Source organism: Ciona intestinalis, chromosome 1, assembly GCF_000224145.3.
Source record: "Ciona intestinalis chromosome 1, KH, whole genome shotgun sequence".
NCBI classification, from domain to species: Eukaryota; Metazoa; Chordata; class Ascidiacea; order Phlebobranchia; family Cionidae; genus Ciona; species Ciona intestinalis.
Window position 1 is genome coordinate 6,633,640 of NC_020166.2, and position 24,589 is coordinate 6,658,228.

At 33.1% G+C, this 24,589-nt stretch overlaps 2 protein-coding genes and 1 long non-coding RNA gene across 6 annotated transcripts; 1 reads left to right on the forward strand and 2 right to left on the reverse strand.

The window, feature by feature from the left end:
* The first annotated feature begins 1,371 nt into the window (after positions 1–1,371).
* LOC104266861 lies at positions 1,372–7,789 on the forward strand. The gene is made up of 3 exons (XR_717750.3): positions 1,372–1,564; positions 1,827–2,296; positions 7,402–7,789. It is a non-coding gene; the product is annotated as an uncharacterized LOC104266861 (long non-coding RNA).
* Positions 7,790–8,193: 404 nt separating this feature from the next.
* LOC100186400 (band 4.1-like protein 2) lies at positions 8,194–21,265 on the reverse strand. Of its 4 annotated transcripts, none has more exons than XM_026834173.1 (20): positions 21,072–21,265; positions 20,495–20,642; positions 19,859–19,979; positions 19,327–19,500; positions 18,774–18,861; positions 17,673–17,825; positions 17,253–17,350; positions 16,567–16,730; positions 15,909–15,985; positions 15,516–15,584; positions 14,607–14,775; positions 13,284–13,310; positions 12,586–12,728; positions 12,085–12,309; positions 11,630–11,983; positions 11,403–11,552; positions 10,703–10,774; positions 10,267–10,446; positions 9,722–9,805; positions 8,194–9,430 (listed from the first exon to the last, which is right to left on the reverse strand). In XM_026834173.1, exons 1-20 carry the CDS (start codon positions 21,198–21,200, stop codon positions 9,332–9,334), a joined length of 2,724 nt encoding a protein of 907 aa, XP_026689974.1. In that variant the 5' UTR covers positions 21,201–21,265; the 3' UTR covers positions 8,194–9,331. The 4 variants fall into 4 exon arrangements, with proteins under 4 accessions (XP_026689974.1, XP_026689968.1, XP_026689985.1 ...); XM_026834167.1 differs by having other exon boundaries at positions 12,085–12,312; XM_026834184.1 differs by lacking the exon at positions 13,284–13,310.
* Positions 21,266–22,320: 1,055 nt separating this feature from the next.
* Positions 22,321–24,537, reverse strand: LOC100184020 (NADH dehydrogenase [ubiquinone] 1 beta subcomplex subunit 8, mitochondrial). Its single transcript, XM_026835463.1, has 3 exons — positions 24,526–24,537; positions 22,753–23,165; positions 22,321–22,688 (listed from the first exon to the last, which is right to left on the reverse strand). The coding sequence occupies exons 2-3, from the start codon at positions 23,117–23,119 to the stop codon at positions 22,363–22,365; spliced, it is 693 nt and encodes a 230-aa protein (XP_026691264.1). The 5' UTR covers positions 23,120–23,165; positions 24,526–24,537; the 3' UTR covers positions 22,321–22,362.
* Positions 24,538–24,589: the final 52 nt, after the last annotated feature.

A 24,589-nucleotide genomic window follows, 5' to 3' on the forward strand; every position in this document is an offset into this window, starting at 1 on the left:
AGTCCATTCAGATCTATCCGCGACACACAATTCAACCAACTCCATAGGCTAAACCTTAAATGAAAGTCGTTATTTATGGCAAATCCTATGCATTGTCCCTCATACGATTTTTTACTCCGGCGTTTGAATTTGCGGTTTAAAACCAATGTTTTAAAAGCCATTTTGATATAAATACACCAATTTTGAAAACATAATAGCATGAAAGATATTCTTCAGGTGTTGAGATGTATAGTATGGTGTATATTAATTGTTCGGTTTTACCCTATATGGCTAACTATTTTGTATCGATTTTATAACAAATCATTTGTTCTTCAATTGATACTTTTTATCTTTTAATAGCCAGCGATGAACGCGGGTGAGGTCCTAAACAAGGCAGATATGGGGTTTAAGGCAAATTTAGCCCATTACCCCGTTGTTTAACTGACATGGAACCAAAATGAAAATTTTGCTATTTCATAAAATACACACCATAGTCCCTCGCACGGTACATACTTCCCTGATCAAAACAACATTCTCAGGCTAGAAAACATCATGTTTCTGGAAACAGCTTTAATTGCTTCCCGTGTGCACTCTGCAGTTACTGATGTTTCTTCTATTCAAATATCCTTCTATCTCTAAAACACGACTAGTTTGCTACAATGCTGTTTAAACAAGATTTATTATTGTAAGTTGTATTATGCACAAATATATCAAAGAACTATAAGAAGCCTACTTATAATTTACGCATTTTTACGCGATACGATTTTATAATTCTTAATGTTTTTTCAATTACTACCGAATAAAACAAAAAAATAGAATGAAAAGGTGTCCCATCTTTCCCCATCCTACTATACGTCTTTTATTCCAAATATCCTGATCTTGTTTTAAACAACTATCAACAGTTTATGGAAGTCGAAAGAATGCAGTTTAATAAATATTTAAATGGTCTTCGTTAACTTCCAAATAGTCGGGGAAAATAGAATGAAAAGGTGTCTCATCTTCCCTTACCATACTATATATTCGAAACATGATTTAAATTCGATAATTCTTAACCCCTAACTATATAGCAAATTCCCGTTGTTAAATTAGTTTTTTTTTTATATATATTAAAGATATTGAAATGTAAAATGGTAATCCGGTTTTCAATCAAACGGCAATAGACTTTTACTTTTTTGCAAATACGACTTGGTTATACTTTCTGTTGCCTGTGGTAAACGTTTGCAAAGCAGAGTCCTTTTTCTACCAATCAAACGATTGTGATAGTTAGGCTATAAGGAAAAAGAAAAAACATATGTTTTTTGCCTTTCTTCCAACTTAAGACTCAAATAGACCTACAGAAGCTGCGATATTCAGTATATATATCCTAGGTCCTAGCGTATGGTGTGGAATATCATGGTGTACACAAGCAAGATAAGCACGCTTCAAAACGGTTTAATAACGTTTGCTTTTTTGTAGATGAATAAGTCATTGATTCTTATCTTGTTTGTCATCGGACTTCTCGTCCTCACGGAAACAGTGGATGCGCTTGGGAAAGGTCGCCGACGTCGCCAATTCTGGGTATGGGATGAAGCTCAGGCGGACTTCGGTGAGGTTTAATAATGGATTAATTGTCGTTTGCTTCTTTAAAAATATTTTTCTATAATCTGCAGTATAGCAAGAATAAATTAGCAGTTTTTCTTTTTAATGCTCATTCATTCATTCATTCATTAATTCATGTTTAAACTTATTAACAAACACCTGTTAAGTAGTATCTGTTATCAAACATGCACTTTTTTGCAAACGTAGGCTATTCTTGCATGTATTTTTTTTAATTGAAAGCGAACTTAGTCTTTTATCTTTGTGAACAGACGTTTCAGTGGAAGATGTCATGCGGAATATACAAGCTCAAGAAGAGAAAACAGATTGTTGTTAAAGAAGCAGTAGCGTGACAACAATAAATTAAAAGAACCGAAAACTTGCTTGTTTATTTAGTTATGCTTAATAAAAAAGACAAGGGCGATAACCTATTAATGTAACCTTTTTGAAATATAAACATTTAACCCTTAACGTATGTTCTTGGAAATTTGAAAGTCACCGGCAGGACTTTATACGTATGAAAATTTAACAAGTTCTAAAAAGATTTTATAAAAAGTTTAAATTATGACTGCTTTTAATTATAGAAATTTATTTTACAAGAGAGCAGAGCTCTAGTTACTTGCCTTACGTACCGTTAAAAAGCAATACTGAGGTCGTGTGTTGAATTATAAACTTACTGTAGTCATCAAATAACATTCAATAAGACCAAGCAATGTATATACATAGCCGACACAGGCGAAAGGTGACTATAATATACATGCAAAAATGAAACTTTTTGTTAAGTACAAACTATTATATTAATTGGTACATATATTATAGTAGGGTAGGGGGAAGACGGGTCTTGGACAAAGACGTAAGTTTTTTTTCATATTGTTTTAGGAGAACCCATTTAATGATAGACAAAAAAACAACAGCAGTATTATTCAACAGTATTCTCACGGTCGGACAGAGTATGCGACAAAGCGGTTGCTGTCGTATACAACATTTAACGCCTTAAAAAACATTAATGGGATGCTTTTTTTAATTTAGTTTCAGTTTTGTAAAAAACAGAGACATGTAAATGTGAAAATATAGGCAAGCGTCAATATGTTTTAAATTAGGGATAAAATCAGCAAAAAAAACATTTTAATGTTAAAAAGTGCCGAATCAGTATGATATGTAGAAATTGAAACATAATAAAGTTCATCTATTACAATTGTTACAATATTCCCAAAGAAAGAGCATTCATTATACCAAATCCGAAATAAAATTGGAATTTTCTTCAGTGGTTTAGAGAATAGAAACGGTCAAAGTTTAGTGAAACTTTTTTCAGGGGAAATCCTATGGAATGCCCACGGCCGATATTTTTTACTCCAGCGGTTGGTGATACCTTTAGATACCAATTAAGCATTTCTATCAGTACACAAATTATGATTTCGCATTGGTTTGGCCCCTAATATAAAAACATGTTTTCGTCCCACCTTACCCCACTTTATAGTTGATTAGGTTTTTGTTGCCAAAATTAAAAAAAAAATGTTTTGAATTCAAAGTTTTATACCTTAAAAGTTATTCAAATGTGATATACTAATATATCAACAAAATAATGTATGAACATTATATTGGAAATTTACTGACAAGAGATAACCTATATATTCTATAAGAAGTGGCTTGTGTGAAATGTAAAATAGCAATACCCAATTTGTGGAAAAAGTATTAACTTTATTAATAGTTTTATCAATTTTCTGTTGTTATAAGTTTGTATACATTTGTAGGATACAAATTTATCAGTTGATGTTCCAACAATTCCTATTATTTTTTAAACAATACCAATTCTTCATACAATAATATTCAGTAGTTTGAACTTGATTTTAAAGCGTGCTGCATTATTTTGTGTTATTTACATGATTTTCTAATAATAAATTTCATTATTATTTAAATTTAACAAGGATTTTGAGCTGTCCCGTCTTGCTCGGTGTGTTTTCGAATTGGTAAAATTACCCATGGTGTACGAATCAATAAATAACTCTGCCCGTTTTCTCAAATTAAGCAGGATGGTGTCTAAAGCTAATTCTTAGTCCAGGTTCTCTTGGAATTTTCATTGGCAAAAACCACACGGTTCTGTACTGGTTGGTTACAGCATCATTTGTTTTTTTCTATTCATAACCAAATCTCATTTCATTTTCATATTTAAATCCTGTACTTCATATATAATGATGATGGCACAACAGTATAAATAGCGGTCAGGAAATAGTTTAGGGACAAAAAGGAATTGGGTGTCATCCCATCGTGATAAATTGTATAGAACGAAATTACAATAAATTGGAGCATTAGCGAACTTGGTTATTGGCAAGGTGCATCCACCGCTCTATAGGAAAATTACATGTTATCAAACAGATTGTGGTTAAAAGTGTGTTTCGTTTCTTGTTCAGTACCAACTTTAGTTTTTTATCTTTTTCTTCGGTGGGGAACAACCTTCAAATTGTGTCATCATCTCATGGGAACTTTTAACATTTACCTCGGATTCTTCTATTTCTGCCTCATACTCTGTGTGAACAAAGTATTTTCTTCTTATTTCAACAACTTTTTGGTGTAACTCATACGATTCTTTAAATTGTTTGAGTCTAAACAGACAGACTGCTTTGTTCGTAAGAAATGTAGCTTTGTCTCTTATGTTTGTGATGTCAGAATCTGATTGTGTTGGTCGTATATCGACATACGGGTGATTAAGAGAGCATGCTTCTGATTCAATATTGAAGCGAATAGAATATATTACGCTGTTATGAACTGGCTGGTTATAATTTGTGGTCTCAATGCTTTCGATTGCTGTTACAACTCCAATTGCCACATTAAACTGCTTAAGTGCTGGCTCATAGGAACCAAGATGAAAATGACAAACCGCCACATTGTTGCAACACAGAGCAATCTCTTTGTCATAGTTCGGGTCTGAAGAACGATTTTCCAGCATTTTAAATTGCTTTAATGCATATTCTAATGCAGATTCATATTGGCCGAGTTTAAAGTAACTCATTGCAACATTTCCAGTAATTAAGGCTAGGGCTGTGTGCCCATCTCGTACAAAGGTAGAATTTTTAATGCATTTACATAGCAGTGTGTATCCTTTTAAGTGGTATTTTAACCCTTCATCATACCGATGCTCCTGTAGTAATCCAAATGCATAATTATTCATTGCTCGAAATTTCATTGTCTGCAGAAGTGGATGGCCTGTTTGTTTCTCGAGCAATTGGATCACTTGCTTATTCACTTTAACACTTAGGCTGTATTTTCCCATTTGTAGTAAAGTGGTTGCATAAAATGACATTGTTTCAATCCAAACTGTACTTGTAACTTTATCATTCCTATGCTGTGGTTCCAATACAGTTTCAAAGAAGTGACACAATCTGTCAAACATCTTGAGATAAAAACATACAAGGATCTGCATACCTTGTTCATCCCAAGAATATTCAGTAAAGTCACTTTGGTTGATGTGAAATTCTTTTGCCACAAACTTCTGCAGAGTGTCAGCAATCACAAAATAATCAACTGTACTTTCTTCTCCAAGAATTTGAACAAGCCCAACATTCTCTCCACTACTGGTTTTGTGCACAAGATGTTTCATCATGTCTGACTGTCGCTTTTCTTGCATGTACACCATTAGTCTTAATCTACATGCAATTGCTACAGCATAAGAAAACTGATCTCTTTGCTTCAGAGTAATTATTCCCTTTTCGTACAATTGTTGCACAACCATAAAGCTGGAGGTTTCATCAACATCATGTTTCATTCCTAGTTCTGATATAAACAGGGTTGTAAGTCTGTAAAAACCACTTTTAAGATTATACTTTGGTGTGTCGTACCCTGCACGTAAATTGACAAGAACATTGTATTTTTTAAAATCGTTTTTGAGATCCTGAATGTGGTTTGCAACTTTTGAAACACTTCGAAACTTTGCTTTTCGACTTGCAGCAGCTGCGCAGGCAAACTCATTGTATACTTCCTCATCACCATGCACAAAACAAGTAGTAGTTAAAATATCAGCTAAATGATATCCATTTTTTAAATCTTGTTCTTCACTCAAGTAGTGCAACATTTGACTTACTGGCTTTATGAGTTCTGTTGTCCAATTTTTCTTTTTGGTGTGTTTTTGTCGACCCAGTGCAGTTTTGCAAGCATGTGGCATGAATCCATCAAATGAAATGCCACTTGGGGTAAATGCATCATAAAACCAGTTTTCTTTTTCATCTTCGAAGTTATTTAGGCATTGAATTGCCACACTGGGGATTATGGTTTCACCAAAATTGATCAAAATAACTTGAAATATCACAGCAAACCAGCGAAAATAATCAAGCATTATATGTAAATTGTTCCTTTCTTGAACCCCTTCTTCCAACACAATGACATTTTCGAAATCTGAAAATGGTGTGATTTCTTTTCTTGCCAACGATCCCATTCCAACTAAAGCAAAACGACAAGGAGCTGTTCCTAATATTTCAACACAACATTTAGAAATATCTTTCATAATTTTTGTATAATGGTCAGTTATCCATGTTTGCACTTTATACATTTCTCTTCTTTCTACATTTTGTCGTTCAACTTGTGATAAACAACTGCCTGGGCCTATCTTTTTAAAAACTTTTTTAATTTTATCTTTTGCCGACACTCTCATTAAGTCCACTTGTCTTTTAAACCGTTTTGCCTTTTGTACCAAATCAACGGATTGTTGTTTTACTGAAGCGGCTTTCAAAACACCTTTACAAAGTAGTTTTAAATCCTGTTCCACAATTTCTTTGTTATCTGGCAATCGCAGGAGAGCTGCATTCATCAGAGTAGTTGTCTGAATCAGGGATATTTTGTCTTCACTTTTCATGAGTACTTTGGCCAACTTGTGTAACAACTTAGCGGACTCTTTTGGTTTTTCTTCTACTCCGTTTTTATTGCAGATTGTTCGAATTTCATTTGCAATTTCTTTTACATTCATGGTCAAATTTGTTAAATTTATAATTATTTTGTTAAATTTATTTGGTTTATAAACACAACAAATTATTTCACACTCCTAAGGTTTTGTACTGTAATTTCAAGTCATATAAAAGTGATAATCTCTTACAATCTTTGTGGGTGAGGTCCCGCAGTGTGGCACGTCATGGGTCCTAGAATTTAGGTCAAGATTGGCCCATTACCCAGGGAGCTACCGCATGGACCTCACCAATTTTTAGAGTCTGCTGCTTGTAATAATAAATATAAAACACATTTTATAAATGGATTTATAGTTGTTATCTTCACCTAATAAGTTTAAAAGATCAAATTCTTTAAAACTATTGTTTTTCAATAAGTTTCATTGTTCAATAAATTCAAGTCTAAATCAAGTTTAGTGTAAGAATAAACTTATATACATTTGTGGTATATATATCTTTCATTATTAAATGTAACCTTTAATATGTTAAAACATGTTTCTAGTCATTTTTGGAAGGTGCAAAATAATTGGTTTGCCTTGGCGTTTAGAATGATTAGCTCGTACCCTCAGCATAACCCCACACGTCAAACGACATATATAGTGTAAAACACCTGCAGGAAAACAGGAAGAGAAATTTGACACCAAATAGTGGCTGACTGGTAGATGATTTTAATAGTTACAGAAAATATGCAAACTGCAATGCTTAAACACATACATCAGTTTCACTATATGTAATCATTACGTAACACAGTTCTTTCTTAATTATTCAAACTTCATAGTAAGGTAAATTTGGTTTAACATTAAATTTGTGCTCAAAGTACAGTTAATTGCTACATCATAAAAGTAATTTATATCTTCCTACTACAGACAAACATTTTCATTGTTTTCAATATTTTATAAAACCTATCATACTTCTACAGAATTCATTCCACCCACACTAGTAGTTGTTACCTCATAGCTCCACTGTAGTGGGATGAACTGTGGTTGAACAAAGGTTCTGCTTCATGTATTGAATAACTCGGCGCTGACTATGTGGAACCAACATGGAGAATGGGTCACCTAATAATAAATAAAGCTTACACCACATGACTTTGAAGAAAAATGATTTGTTGTTTTTACTCCAAACATGCTTGGACAAAGCACATTTGTAGTGTTTTGTTATGTGTACATGGCTTTTGTGTATCAGCTTTGTGTTTAGTTTAAATAATATTAGGTGACAATTAAGTCTTTTTGTGCTTTGGGTTTTTTTTATAACTCAAAACTTACGGGATTTGGTATTTCACCATTGATGAACAACAAAGTCCAGACACTTTTCTCTTCATTGTTTTTTTCCACTGCTGTTATCTGTATAAAATAAAATAAGATTTTTTGTTCTTAATTATCAGATCATAAAAGATCAAGATCATAAAAGCACTACTCAAAAGTTAACCAAATTAATAAGTTTGCAGTACAATAATAATTTTCTCAAGTTTATGCAAAGTGAACGTGTTTAAATTGACTAGTGCATGTCATTGACAAAATTGTATTAATAGCACTTTAAATATTGCTTAACTTATTCTTATCACATCAGTGCACCTATAGATTTGATTCCAACATTCAAGTGGCCATCTAGATGTACATTCAATATTAACTTCCTAGCACCAGTGTTTATTGTTGTTCCTTCTTTCAATGCAATAAAATATTAACTAATTATAATATTGTCACTTAAGGTGTCTTATGCCAGTATTGTCTTTTATTGATAAATGAAGCGCTAAGCAAAACACACCAGGTTTATGATTGAGATTACAAACCAAGTTTGACTTTTAAACTACATGTGGGCTTAAGTGAATCAAGGAGCTACCTGCTAAAACATAAAAGCAAACAACTACATACAAATGCAACATGTGAAAAATATATCGCAGAGATTATAAAACATTCCATCACAAAAGGGTTAATGCATATTGTTTGATTAGGATAATTTAACAATACAAAGACAAAACACGAAATTAGTAATTAACGTTGGTGATTTTTAGCCAAAATCCTGCAGGACAAAACAAACAAAAATGCGCTTGGAACAGATTTACTGCAAAATTGCTTGTGCAAGCACCTTTTAAGCACGTACAAGCATTGGGGAGCAACTTTGTGATATAAAAGCAACGTTTATGTTGGGTGTTGTTGTAAAACAGTTCATCTTATAAATAGGGAAGTAGAAAAAACAGAAAATTCGCATTTATCAAATAAAATTCGGGTTTGTGTCACAATTTTTGGTTTAAAACTATCACAGTGGCTTGCTTCACAATTTAATGGGTTGTTTTCTCTTTCTTACCAATGCAAGTTTGACAGGTGAGATTACATTATTTCTGTTAGCCAGTGGTGGCATACAAATGCAAGCGATTTGTTACAGGATGCAAAATAAAACGAAACTTCATTCTTTTTGGGGAACATAACTTCGCATACAAGTTTTACAATACAACTTTTACCGAATTGTAACCTTTTCATACTCCTACACACTGATTAAAACAAGCCAAACTGCATCACAAATGCAAACAACTAACGCATGGCGTAGTAGAAAAAGTATGCGGCGTTAAATAAAAGCGGCTGTAATAAAAAGCGTTACAAGTATCGTGGAAAGCATTTTGGAGCCGGGGTAAAATACATCCTCTCAACTTGTAGGTACTATGTGCACAATGACAATCAGTGGGAGACACAATGAATCGGATTTGTACATCTAAAATCACGTTGTTAAGGGGAGGGGGTACCGTACTGGACCTGAGACATAGTGCATCTGTTGACACAGAAAAAACTCATTTTCCAAAGAAAATAAAATCGTCGCAGTTAACATAGATTTGGTTGAGTTTAGCAATCTACAGTTTAAGAGTCATGCACCACGGGCCGCTCCTCATGAACCACAACTTTAGTTATGCTGAGATTTGGGTTAAGTTGAGCATCTCTGATCATGTCTGCCATTGCCTGGAAAAGAAGTGGTTAAATTGTGCAAATGTGAAACTTTATTAGTTTGATACATGATACCATGCATAAAATTGACACTCATTTACATTCTTTTTTGAATGATAGGTTAAGTCAATGGTTGTGTTTAAACCAGATACGAAACCATAACTAAAATTTATTTATACCAATGTTCTACAGAAGCCAGAAACACCCCAAACATTTTTCATAACAGGCTCCTAGAACATTCCGTGTGACGTTACCATTACAATGTGTTGTGTTTTTGTAACAAAAAAACTGATTGAACTACATTACCTTATGATGGTCATCCACTGATGCATCACCAGTGCTCACAACTTGTTTCTCCATAACCGTCTCACTCACACTACCATGCACTATCTGGGGTACAAGTTTCACTTAGAGGTAAATATATTAATTTGAAAAATATGCCACTTTCATTTATTTCTCTTTGTAAAAAAAATGGTGGTAAATAATTCGACTATATAATGCTTAGTTGTGGGTGTTTTTTCCATTTTTTTTGGTTTTTTTAAACTAATTAAAAACATTGATAACAAATTTATTTTATTCATTTTTAAACTAATAAAAAAACATGTATAAAACACAAATCAAAATAATGGAATATGAAGGAACAACCAAGAAAATAAATATGTATATAATGAAGTTTTCATCTACTGTCTAAAAAACAAATGCCAGATATATATATACTATTTGTATTGCAAAGTAAATAATACATGCATAATATATTATACACTATGTATGGTATGGAGAAGTACATCATACATACAACTTACACTATGTATATACTCTATATATAGCAAATTAAACAAACAACGTCTTACTTTAGTTATTTCTGTTGTCGTGACCGTGTATTCGGTTTCTGACGAGATAATTTGGCTGCTAACCAGTTCTGATTGGTGCTCGTCAGTGCGTGAACTTTCCGCTTGAGCAGGTTCATTCTGTGACCTCACAGTGCTGCTCTCGTAGGTGATTGTTTTGGTTTCCGTTTGTACAATGGGTGGCTGACAAAATATTAAAACTTGATGTAAGTTAGGTAAAAATATATAAAAGACTAAAAAATATAAAGTTCAAATGATGTTGTTATGGTTCGCCCTATGTTTTACACATTAGTTATAAAGTCGTAAAGTTACTTAACTTCAATGTATATAAAACACATGTTAACTGTAAATCTTGATAAAATACAATTCTAAAGGTTGTTGTTTACTAATCAATGACTCGGATTTGCTTAATTTTAAAATCAAACAAACAATTGGAAACCTGTGTTGTTCCTTCAGGTTGTTCTTCAACATAACTTTCAACAACAACTGCTTCAGTCTTTACTGTTGGGGGCTGCAAGAAAAATTCAAGTTTGAATCTCAATACATAAACCAACTGATGCTATTTTAGTTATAAGATTGGAAATGTGTTTTTTACCTAAAAGTTCTGAACCTCTAGTATATTTTTAGATGATCAGACAAACAATTGAGTTTTGTATTTATTTATTTTCAATTAAGCAAATGAACTTATCGTTATCCTAGTTTCACAACACGGTTTATGGTAACTTTAAAATATAGTAGGATGAGGTAAGACGAGACACCTTTAGCACACAATATTTAAATATCCCAAATTCCCAACCATGTTTTAAACAATTAACAACGTTCTATTTAAGTCAGGAGAATACGATTTTATATTTCTTTGAATTTTTTTGGTTCACTACTAAATGGGATAAGAAAATAGAATGAACAGGTGTCCCATCTTCTCCCACTCTACTATTCATGAATCTAGGCCAGATGTGAAACTAACATTACAGAACGACATAATTGAAAATGCAGCAAACAAAAGCACTCTTATAAATATAAACTTCAGGAATAAATAGCACTTTTAAATAGCTTTTTTATTCTTAAAATAAGTTCTATTCCAATATTCAGCACAACAGGTTAAAAGTGGAAAAGAGAGAACACTCCTTAACATTCCTTACCTCTGGATATTCTGCTGCAGGGGAAGATGGATCGGGTGAATCGAGGGAAGACTCGCTCGACATGCTACTGATGCTGCTCCCTGCCTCTCCCGTTGCCATGGCAACCACAAGTTGGTCATCCGGATCAGTTGTCAGGGAGACATGATGGACCTGGTGATGCAGGAATGCAAATTTCTTGTTATTTTTTAATTATTTTAAATTTACTTGGCTTTGTTATTATTCTTTACCTCATTTTTTTCCTGTGGTATAATCACTTCTTCCACCCTCACTGTCCTCGTTTCAACTGTTGTGATGCGATTCTGTGCAACACTATCCTCTGCAACTCCTCCATTTTCTTCCGGAAGACTTTCTTTGTCCTCTTCTTCCTCTTCTTGTGGTTGATCTTCTTGTTCATCTTGAGGAGCCACCTCCTCTACAACTTCTTCTTGCACTTTTTCTTCCTCATCCTCATCAGAGGAGGAGGAAGACGAAGAGGAAGATGAAGATGATTTAGATGATCGTAAACTCTTCACCGATACCTTTGATAAACTTGATGAAGATGCCGAAGATGAAGGTGAATGATCATCAGCCTCAAATAAAACCTGCAAAAAAATATTTAAATAAATGTAATACAAAAATAAATGTTTAGTTCCGAACTGTTAGAAAAATTGGAATCATATCTTCGCAAAAATGGAACATTTACTTCGTGCTCTTCTTCTTTTTCCTCTTCCTGTGGTGGAACACGCTCTTCTTCCTGCTCCTTTTCATCTTCTTTCTCTTCATTTTCTTTTTCACTCGCCCTCTCCTCTTCTTCTTCATCCTCTTTCTCTTCCTCTTGAACTTCCTTTTCTATTTGAACGGCCTCCTTTTTTACTTCATATGTCACCACAGTTGTTGTTGTGGTAACAACTTCTTCATGCTCATGAACCTTCTGGATTAAAACAACTATCATTAAAAAGTGTTAACTTTATAAAAAACATTAACAAAATATCATGGAATACAACAAGCTTATACATAGGTACTTCTGGTGTCATGGTGGATGATTGCTGTTTGTAGTGACAATCCAACTGTTGCTTAATAAAAAGTATCATCATAAATAAAAAAAAAACTTGTTAGGCCTTTTTCATCAACACAGCCACAATTTTTGCCTTAAATCTAACATTTATTAAAATTACAAAGTAAAAGTTTAAGCAAATAAATAAACCTCTTCGTATTTATCTGGTTGCTCATTTGCATCTCCATCTTTTGCATCCACCACTTTCTTCGGGGATGGAAGTCTCGCTTCAAGCGCATCCAGTGAGTCCATGCTCGACGCGGGGCGTGGGGTTGTGGCCGACAAAAACTCAACTGAAATACAAACAATGCTTGGAGTTAAACAAGTGTTGTGAGGGAATGGCAACTAAATTACAAGCACAGTCTGATTGCAATAAAAAGCACAGCAACTCTAAGTAATTAAAGCCACTAAGAATCATATTGCATAAAAAATTTGCTGCTCTTAAATCACTTCTAAAGCACACTATATAATATGCGTTAGAATATTTAAACAATACTTTACCACTAAAGCAACTTTAGAACCATCTTAAAAGATTACTGGAGTTTTAAATTTCCTGAAGTGCTTTATTTCACATGCATCGACACCAAAACGTGAAACCAGCAAAACAAACAACTGTTTATAATACATGTTACATTCTGTCTTCACACATACATTTACCAAGCGTTTATTGATAAATAATAAGAACCAAATCAAAACGACATGCTTCGTAACAATATAACACCCGATTACACCTTGTTGTTATTTGTTAATATGAATTAGATAAACTGCAATCATTTCAACACCAGTTAGGACATGCAATGGATTAATATTGTGTTGAAAATGAAATGTCTAATATTTCAATCACTTACCAGAGCTGCGGTTATTTTCATTTGTCGCTAAAATAAACACCCGTGTTAAAGCATAGCATGTGATTAACGGGGGTGGAAAATTTGTTAAAGATTACAACAATAATGAAAATGTTTTTCTGTTACTATTACCAACAAATTCAACACAGAAAGATTTACTAATTGATATCAAAAACTCTGACATTTTATATAAAACTGTATTTTATGTTAAGTACCAGCTTTAAAGTAGATTTAAAGATTTAATTCGAGAGTGTATGTACCAGGGTTGGAAACAAGGTTACAGATGAGACATGGTTAACCACGGATGCTATTAATAACATGGCAGCCAACCAGACGTTACATGGTTATCATCTAATCTACTGCACAAACCACACATATGGTGCACGGTGTGTGAATGCATGTTAAAGCATGTAACAGTAATCTGTAGTAGTATGCTGTAGTCTAAATATAAGAACTGGGATCAATTTTTCAAATGAAAATTGGACTGCTTTATGTTTTAAATAATTCCTATAGGGCAATATTTTCTCATGTTTTGTAAAGTAAAGAGAAAATTCTCTGTCTTTGTTTGCCTGGATTAGAAAGGTAAAAACAGCCTTTACAAGAATAATAAATCAATGACTTTTCTTCTAAACTCACTTTTAAAAATAGCAAAAATCAAAAGCTGGTAAAATAACTAGTTTGAAGAGCATTAGGAGTCTAATTCCTTTGCATTAAAAAATAATAATCATTTTGTGAAGACTAAATTATGGTTAGTATGAAACGTTAATTTAAAACTACTAATGGTGTATCCTTAGAAACAGTGTAGTCTGTTAGCCACACAACCCACAAGTTAAACTAACGTTTAAACATTATAATTTAATAGTGAAAACTACCTGTGCTTTTTAACGACAAAAAATACTAAATCATGTTGGAATGAATATGCAGGACAGTATTAAGATCAATAATTTCTGCTTAAAAGTGATTAAGGCACGTTTATTTATATCCACCATTATATTATTGAACTGCTGTCATATAATTTGCATTGATTTTCTGATTTCTGACATGCACACGCATTACTGAACCAACACCTTTAAGAGCTGCCTTTAATTAAGTTTTTTTTTCCATATTAAGAAGCACACTGTTAAGGTACACAAATGTGCATCTTAGTAAAAATCTATGAGAAACTTTTGTAGATTGCATAAGAAGTAAGAACTTAATATAACCTGTTCAACTTAATTTAATAATTATTTGTCTGGCAGGTAATAATTGTTGCGTCATATTTTAATTATTGCACAATTCACACAATAAACAAAACACAATACTCCTAACAACACAACACAAACTCACTTTTCATTTTATGAATCTGTTTCTGATGCTCCGTCATCGTCGAAGTATCATCTACCTCAAGATTCGCATCATCAGCATCATCAGGGATGGAGTGAGCGGAGGACTCCGATGAAGAAGAAGACTTAGAAGATGCTGGTTTAGGAGCTTGGACCTCATTAGTTTCAATGATCTGGAATCGAAATTATAAAAAATGTCTCATCAAAGTACAAATTTCGTATCACTTTAAACTGACATTATATATATCATATATATATATATATATATCATGTACTAAATTTAAGTAAAGGTTATTTGTTAAGATTGAAATTTAAAAAATGTATAGGCTACCAATAACAATGCTAGACATAAAATGTAATATTTCAGTTAAATTTTAACCAAAAGTAGCTTAGAATAAGTTTGTAAAGTTCAATATCAACGCCATTAAGTCATAGCGTAGGTTTAAACTTAGACCAATGTTATGCATTGATCCCATGACCTCCAGTATACCCACAACACATGTACAATATAATCCCATATTTTATTACAATGACCGATATCTTGTGGTAGCTGTGACTTTAATGCAAGTCAGCAGATTGCAGATATAAATAAGCTTGCAATATGGATTGACGAATGGTATAGTATATTATGCTGGTAAACTGTTTATTGGTTGGAGCTGTATTACAACCACATAGTGTTATAAAAGTTGTTGTTTTTTACGCCTCAAAAGTAATGAATAGATCTAAATATACCTTTATAAAGGAATCTTAACAGCACACGTGGTTAGTTGGAGTAAATTTATTATTCAGTATCACAATACACACATATTCATATGAACAAACCAAATCATCTATAGTGTGATACCACACGCACATACAAAACAGGTGAAGTGTGAAAATAGGAAATTGAACATAAACTATAAACTTAACTCACCTCAACCTCTTCCACTGTCTTTGTAATAATGACGTGATCTTCAATAATTTTTGATTTTTTATCCGGCAACTAAAAAACAAACCAAAAATATTAAATTTATGTTTTTGATCAAAATTTACTTTTAATTTATAAAGAAGGTCTTTAAGGTAAATTTATTGGTTATCAATATAGGATTTAAAAATTAATGACAAAAAACTCCTTTGCCCGAAAGGATAATCTAATTTACACTTTAGAGTTAAAATAAATTAAAATGCTAAATAATGTAGGAGCTATAGTAGGTTCCATACACCTACAGTCAGTTACAGTCACAAGTAATTGAATTAGCTGCCATACACAAGCAAAGGCATGCAGTAGGTGGTTCAGATTAAAATTAAGGTATATTTTAAAACTTACAGGGGGAGGGGGAGTGTCTTCTGCTTCCTCAGATAAAGGTCGAAGAATTGTTTTGGCCGGAGATATCTCTGCACCATCTAAAAATTATTAAAATATTTTGTTATTTTTTAAAACACAATTTTAGTATAATTTCAGTCTAGACTTTGAAGTTTTTGTGATATATATTATATATAACACTTTGTTTTCCATTTAATGATCAGGAAAAAAAACCACCAGCACAACAGGCTGCAATTAAAGAAGGCAATTATTTTATTTTTTACACAGAATAATCTTTAAACCTAACTTTTTAATTTTAAATGAATCCATAAACTATCCATGTACTGTGACATAGTAAAATAATGGCATACCAGCACAAATCTTTAAAAACAGACAGCTTTAACGCCCAAACTTCTTGGTTCAGTCAAATACATTGAAAAAAATCAGGTTGTTTTGCAAATTTAAATATAAAAACAACGTAATAGTATATATATTAAATTTTTGTACCTTTATTGCAACATAAAAAAAATAAGTTTTTGTGTTGTGTTTGCAATTAAAATTTTGTTTTATAGGTAAAAACAAAATCAAGTACAAACTGAAAAGGCTCAGATCTCTGGTATTTCAATATATACAAAATTGGTGCAAAATGACGAAATTTAACATAAATAATAAACTGACAAACCTGATCTTAGTCTTTTACTATGGCTACGAACAACAGTAGGTTGAGGTCGTTTCTCGGTTTCAGTGACCGCCATTCTCGTTTCTTGCTGGGTACGACCACTGTAGCGAAACTTTGACCCCACTCGAATAAGTTTGGGTCGGGGCTGTGGTTCGCACTTCACCAATCTATGGTTTAAAGTAGAGTGAGACACTCGAATAACAGCGGAAATAAAGTTTTAGACTACTAGTTAAAAATAACACTTTGGTTACTAGTACTAGCTTAATTAGGAAATGTTAAACACTAATTTAAATATAAAAAAGTTGGTAGCTTGAGAGGTCTGTTAGTGAAATTGAGATGAAAACGTATGTACACACAGCGTAGATTAAAACATTCTCTATCAAAATCCTAGAACATTCAGTTTGCTCTCTCTTGTATTGCTGATAATGAACGTGTCAGTTGTTATTATGACACAACTAATAAACTACTAAAAAAAATCCTATGTTGTAATTAATATACAAATGTAGGCGAATGGATAATAATAATACACTGATACAAATAGGAGATCCATATAGAAAGCATATTATTTATTTATGTTTTCATGTTTTGCCCTTCCAGGATTGTACAAAACCTAAGATTTGAACCAACCAAATTTTTGGTTACGGCCACATTTTTGCTCTGTAGTTTAAATACTTCAATGTAAACAGTACCTGAAAAATGCATGATGTTCCACACCAGATTTCCACAGCTTTTTCGCAGCTCGATGATTTGGCATCTTGAAGCCAATCATGTTCAGTTGAACGTTTCCCTGAATTAAATAAATAGTTTACAAAAATATTGTAAATTAAATAATTATTTTACAAAAAAACTACAAAAAAAAAACATGATGGAACCTTAAAACGTGTTCAAAATGTACAGACAATTTGTAATTTTTGCACACAAATTTCAATTTGTCAGGCGCAATGAGTGAGAAAGTTAGATTAAACGCATGGCTGCATGTGCCTATAATAACATGAAAAGGAGAAAATCCATTTCAGCGAACAAACTGTCCAAAACCTCGAACTGCCAAGTAAACAGCTGAATATCTGCAATCAGTTGTTGTGCAAAAAGTTGCAAAAACTTAAACTTACATCCAAGGGACGAATTGTGATATAGAACTTGCTTCTGATATATGAGAGCTTGATCACACGTGGCCATGCAAACCTGTTGATCTGTGTGCCATCCCTGTAGACAAGTATTCCGTTCCAACTCACCCCAACACTCAGGTCAATACCATCACTATCCTGTAATGGAAATGTCAAACTAATAGAAACTAAATTAGAGTCAGTTAAATGAGGGGTTAAATGGAATTTACTACAAGAGAAAACAAATTCTTCTTTGCTTGAGGGTTGGAAATAATTTTATGAAAATGTGATCTAAAATTTTAGAAACATAATTCTACTTTTTAGTGAGAATTTTTCCATAAAATTTTACAATACAAAGATAAGAATTTCTTTCTATCTTCGTATAAGCAAAATTGAATGATGTACAGTGTACAGATATGAAAAGAATGAGTGAGCATGTGGGTTACTAATGTACATTATGTGGTAGAAAAACACTTTGAAACGTTCACTTTATTGCCAGGCTGGTGATAAAAGTTTAGTGCCCGGCGCCAACTGGTAAGTGAGGTGGAGTTTGACAGCTCAGCGAAACATGACATGCCTTATTTAACAGAGAAACATGTGGTGGCAAAGGGCTAAGCTAAAACTATAAAGGTCGCCGGCTAACCCAATATAAATAAAGCAGCAGTAATCCCAATGGCGGTTGTTTTATTAGTCTTTTGTATACTTGCTTCGGGTCATTGTATGGCTTACATTGTCAAACCCATTAAGCTGACGAAATGTCAACAAGTTGTTTAAACAATGGCCACTATAAGCTGCTGCTTTGCTGACATGGCTTTGATACGATATAAGGCAGTAGACAAATAATGGAATATAAATATAAATTGTTACAGTTTGTAAAACCTATCCTTGCCTTCTTTGGCCCAACATGTTAATACATAGCTTATGATGACTGAAATGCTAGAAGTGATTTATGAGTTACAAAGTAGGACACTACAACAATATATGCCATTGAAACAGCCAAACAGTAAATCCTGACCACATTTACTTGGCTTATGCAAATGCCTGTACAACAACAGTAAAAATAATTAACACTAAGCTTCTTTAAAATAATTTATAAAACATAATTACTTGCGCCACATGAAGGTCCACACCATACAGAGAAAGTTTCTTTGCATTTTCAAGAAAATTTAATTCAGCCTTTGCAGGTGTTTGTCGCCTGATAAAAATATTTCATTAATTATTCCAACTTGTACAGTTTGAATTCAATTAGTTATGGATCAATATTTTATTCAATAAACACCACAAGTCATAGCAAATAAGAGAATTTGTAGTGCAGTGATTTAGGTTTACAAAAAAAAGGAATTTCTACCTTTTAGCAATGATAGTACTCAGTGTCTTAGCAACTATGTATAGTACTCAATGAGTGTTATAGCTCGTAAAAGTAAATCTTGGAGACCCTGATATTTACACATAAAATAATATTATTATTTATCTCTTCGAATACAAGTTAATTAATACAACTAAGAGAACGGAATTACCAATAAGGACAGTTACTGCTTGGGAGTAAAACATTACTGTAAAAGTGTCAAATAAAAGCGTGGCTGCTAAACCCACAAAACATTAACTGTAGAACACAGCAACACTGTCGTAGGTCATACATCATATTTATACGGATACATACCTGTGTGTCTTATGCAATTCCATCACCCGTTCTTCCAGCTCACGAGTTTGATTTGGAGCAAATGAGAATTCTGACACATAGTTACCTCTCATCTCACTTCGATCATAATCACCAAGTTCAGATTGAACGACGTACGAACCAAGCAATGCATGTGTTACAAACGAACATGGTAGCCTGGAATATCAATGGAACAAACATATTTTTCGTGATTTTTAGTCTTTGACCAACAGAAGAGCTTTCACATTTTGTTGGTGTATAAAAAGGATAAGTCATTCTACCCATGTAAAATCAAAGGTTCGTTGAAGATTGGAATAACAACGTGGCATTATTATAAATCAAGCCATATTAGAGCAGGCAGTACTTAATTGCTGACCAACAGTAAATTAGTAAACGTCAAGCTGATTTAACAGCACACTAATATAGCATGGCTGGATGAACATTAATTATTAAGTGGTTCAATGATACGGAAAGTGTGCAATATAGTTTAGGTAAATGAAAACTGAAAATTATAAAAAAATGAAAGATTCTTCACCTTCCACCCACAATATCATCCCTCAGTTGCAAAACCATGTAATAACGGGTTATATCTTCTTGTAACTGTGCTGGGTCAGGCGGATAAAACTTGACAGCAAAGAAAAATGACCACGGACCATCTGTATGAAGTATTTACTATTCAGAACTGTTTTACAGATACTGATCATGGCTATGGCTTTATGGCCTATATATTTTAGCTATTCTGGCGTGGCACAATTCATCAAAACACCTCAGTCATATAGAATGAAATATATTTACACAAGCTTAAATATTTATTACTTATAAACAACTTGGTTTTCAACCTGTCTGTCATACAAAAGATATCAACTTATAAAAACAATCCTTTAGATTTCTTACAGTTTTCTGCATACAAATATACTACATTTTTCTAGATGCTATAAGTAATTCATTAAAATAAACTTGTAGAAAGATTTTAAAAAATTGAGCTTACAAATAAAGTTGGAATTGATTAAGACATTTATAAAATTGTAAACTACTGATAAAAGTGGTTAAGTTTCTGTTATAGACCATAAGTAAAGAATAATAACAGAAATGAGCAAACACAGTATTTTACTTTGGGCAAATAACAATGTGTAATATGTAGTATGTCTATATGAGCATTGTTAATACTCACTTTTAATTTGCTTCTTAATTGACTTATTGGGTTCAAGCCAGTATTTCTGGTCAGTTTGGTCCACAAAGTATAATCCGAAATAATCGCTCTCCAATATGTTGAGCAAATTATAGATTTGTTTCAGGAGCTCATTACCATTTGCTTGTTTCTGAGTAAAAAAATTGAAAATGCTAAATTTAGAGGATGATCAAACTATCAAGTGTTGTTTTAATAACATATACACACCTTTTAAGTTCACAAAGGTTTTGCATTAAAACTTTTCGTAGTATTTTATAACACATTGTAAAATTATTGTGACAATTTGGTAAGGTTTAATATGGCGACAGTACTAATTACAAACAACCTAAGCACATCTTGTTTTACTTGGTTGGTAAAATTAAAATTGTTCGGATTTTTGAAAAAAAGTGTAGCGGGAAAGATCTAATTTTAATTTTTTCAATCTTGGTGAGTTATGTTCAGGACAACAATTGTACACAATCCCCAGAGTACACAGTTCAACCAACGCACATTTTGCCACAAATAAAAACAACTAAACTCTTTTTAAAAACAAATAAAGTATATTATATTTTTAACTTACATGAACTTCACAGCGAAACTCCTGGCCATTAAGGAGGTATATTTGACATATTCTCCGGTTTTTCGGTGTTGCTACTTTATTCGGTGATTCTTCTTGTTTCTTTGTTTCCAGTGCCATTATGCCAGGCATATATACATGAAATCAAGAAGGCAACTAAAACGGCTAACACAAATAGCCTTCACATAGAAGTGCCTAAAATGAAACAAACATATACATGACACTCGTAATTCTTTAGGTAGTGGCCACGTAAAATTTTGGCTTTAAAATGTTCCTTAGGTCCCACTAATATGGCCTGTAATTTTTTTTTGGAAAAAACTTGGGCATCCGTTTGGAACTTTAAAAATGCGCGAAATTGTGTTGCTTCACCCGTATTTTACACAGAGAGAATTAAACAAAGGTTAGATTATTACTTCATAGAATGCGTATTGTTACATTTGATTTCTATGTTACAGATTTCGTAACCCGTTGGAGGTTAGGTTGGTAGTTAGGGGTTTAGGCATGGGATAAAGGTTTTCACTAGCATAAAACAGTGCGAAAAAACACGGCTATAACGTAACGTAATATATTATTAGTGTGACGTAAAATGTTGTGATTGTGACATAATAAACGGTGACGAAGCATGTTTTCGCGCATTTTCATAGTTAATTCTCGACATCAGCACACTACTTTTTTGCCAAAAATATAGACAGCAGGTAACAGTGAGGCCTATAGAACATTTTCAAACCAAAATTTTAGGTGGCCACCACAGCTACAAGTATTACCCGTTACACTATTTACGTTTATAGTTTAAAAACAACAACTTTAATACACATTCTTATACGAGTAAGCATAATAAAACTAAATTAATATACTGACAAACTTTAAACCTGCCTGTTGTGGTAAGAACATTACAAAAAATAAAAGGTTAAATAAGTTCACGCGAGACAAAATCAGGAACACCATTCTCCTACAGCGTAACCTGTTTGTGTGATTATCGCGCCCGACGCCTTTGCTACACGCATGTAGCAAAGCACGTCATAATATGAAAACGGTTGCTAAATTAAGTTCATGTTTGGGGAGTTAAATTTTACCGTTTTTAATTCCAATATTTCTTTTATAGCAAAAAACAACAAACCTGTTTTTAAAGACTAGTCTGTTACAACCTTACAGGAAAAATTTCATTCTCGAGTTTCTTTTATGCAAAAAATTATCTTGCACTGCAGAAACAACCTTTTTCTCAGTTATTTTGAAGTCCTACGAAAAAAAGGGGGAATCCTCATATAATTTATTATCAGTGAACACAATACAATAGTTAATGAGCTGAGGCGTCCCACTTGAACTTTTCGAATGTGTAGTGAGTTACAGGATGCCTTTCTTTCATAACTGGCTCCATCCCTCGTTTAATGAAAGGATCCGCTGACATACTAGTTTTAATTTCATCTTGTACGTGATGCTCTGGGTACTGCTTTGGACATCTTGGCAAACCAGACTTGTAGTTCTCTCCTAAAAACCACAAGAAAAAGAAACCAAATAGAAAAGTGAAAAGAACTCTACGCTGTTGTTGAGGATCATAAGGCAGAGGACGAGTGTCAAGGACAAGTGGAGAGTATAAGTCAACATCTATACTGATAGGATCACCTGTAATAAAATTTGTTTATGTTAGTGAATAATGTATAAAGTTAAAAAGTTAATCTTAATATACCCCAATTTCGCCTATAAAATGGATCATCCCAATCGTAGTAGGGGTCTCTCTCTAGGCAACTCTCTGCTGGAAGAATCGGGTAATCTCCCAGATTAAAAAGACTATCATTCATAGGATGATAATCTTCAGGTATCAACCCATATTTGGCTGCTAGTGTGGCTCTGCGCTCTGGTGAAAGAACTTCATCGCTTTTAAGCAAGCACACCAAATCATCATCTTCAATTAAGCTCTTGTCATATCCCTTAGGAGTTGGATCCGGGTCATAAAACCTCTTTGACACAATGCTAGTACTTGGTGCACACCATTGAACTTTTGACAATCCAACAACTCTTTGGAACACAGAACCACCAACACGAAGAATTGACATGTTACTTCATCAAACTTAAAACTTAATTTGACATTCTAAATTATTTCTAAAATAGTTAAGAAATGGATTAATAATAATAATAATAAAAAAGTACTGCTACAATTTACCGAAAATAATAGAAAAAGTGTTCCTACAATACTTTACACGAAATATGAATAGGAACTGCTGTATAGTTGAGCAATTGTCAATTATACACTGTGCAGTTTTAATAATTAGTTATAGCAATTCTATATTATGTTTAATTAAAGCAAATTTGCCATGAAGTGGGTATAAAAGACATAATAAATTTGTTGTGGACTTGTTTTTAAAACAGAGGCATATAGCAGTTGCATGTATAAAAGAAATAGCTATTAAATATAATATACAATAATATTTGGCATATATATATGTATATAATTGAGTACAGCATTTATAAACTACAGTGTTGTGCCGAAGTGTTTAACTTACATTTACAGAGATTTATATTAGAAAATGGGTAAATGTCCTGTGTGACAATTTGTTAGCTTTCCTTTAGAAAAGCTTTCCAAATTTTTTGTGGTTCTTCGGTAGGCCTGGGTAAATTTGATGCCAGCTCGCCAATTAATGTAACGGTGTTGTGCCTTAATAAGTGTTTTGATATTTTTTCATTCATCAGTTCACTCTCTAATCGTGATGCTTGTATTGGTAAAAACGTATTTTCAGATATTTGACCTTCCTTCTTTTGACACTGCATACATACGTTAGGATCGTGCAGGTCTGTATTATTTACATTTTTCATTCTTCGCAACAAGTTTTCACTTTTAATTCTATCAAGTAGATTTAAACTAACATCATTGTCTTGTAGAGGAGCAGTTCTCGACTTGCGTTGCGAAATGCGGATTGAATTGGATTCCGACTTCAAACACTTGAGCTTGTACTCACAGAACGTATTTTCTTTATCGTTCTTTAGGTTCACGCCTTCACCACGTCCTTCAAACATTGCATTGATCAACCAACAGCATAAACAAAACTAAAACTATGATAGTAACGTCCTTAAAATGCCGATCTTGATATTTTGATTCCCACAGGGCAACACAAACCAAAGTATGTTTTATATAAAGTTTTTACTTTTGCCTTAGCATCGTTTATGGTCCCAAAAAGTAAAAAGACCCAAAGAGGTGCTTTTTTGCTTTATATCAAATGTTTTATTTTACCAGAACACTTTCAAGGTCATAGGAAGACCCTGCTTACTTACTTCTGCAAAAGTGGTTAAATTACACGTCTCTTACTCAGAACAGCGTTGTAGAAACACCGAGTAGTCCAACTGCCGCCTTTGTGTATCTAAAAGCAAGCAAATCCGATGCCTTTCGCAATGGGTTTAAACACACTTACTAGGTTTTGTTTGCGTTTTTTCTTCTGTAGGAAGGCGTAAAATAGCTCATATTTACCTTATCAAATATGTTTTGCAAAGAATGTATAAAAATACCTACACTAAATGACCAAAATGTCACA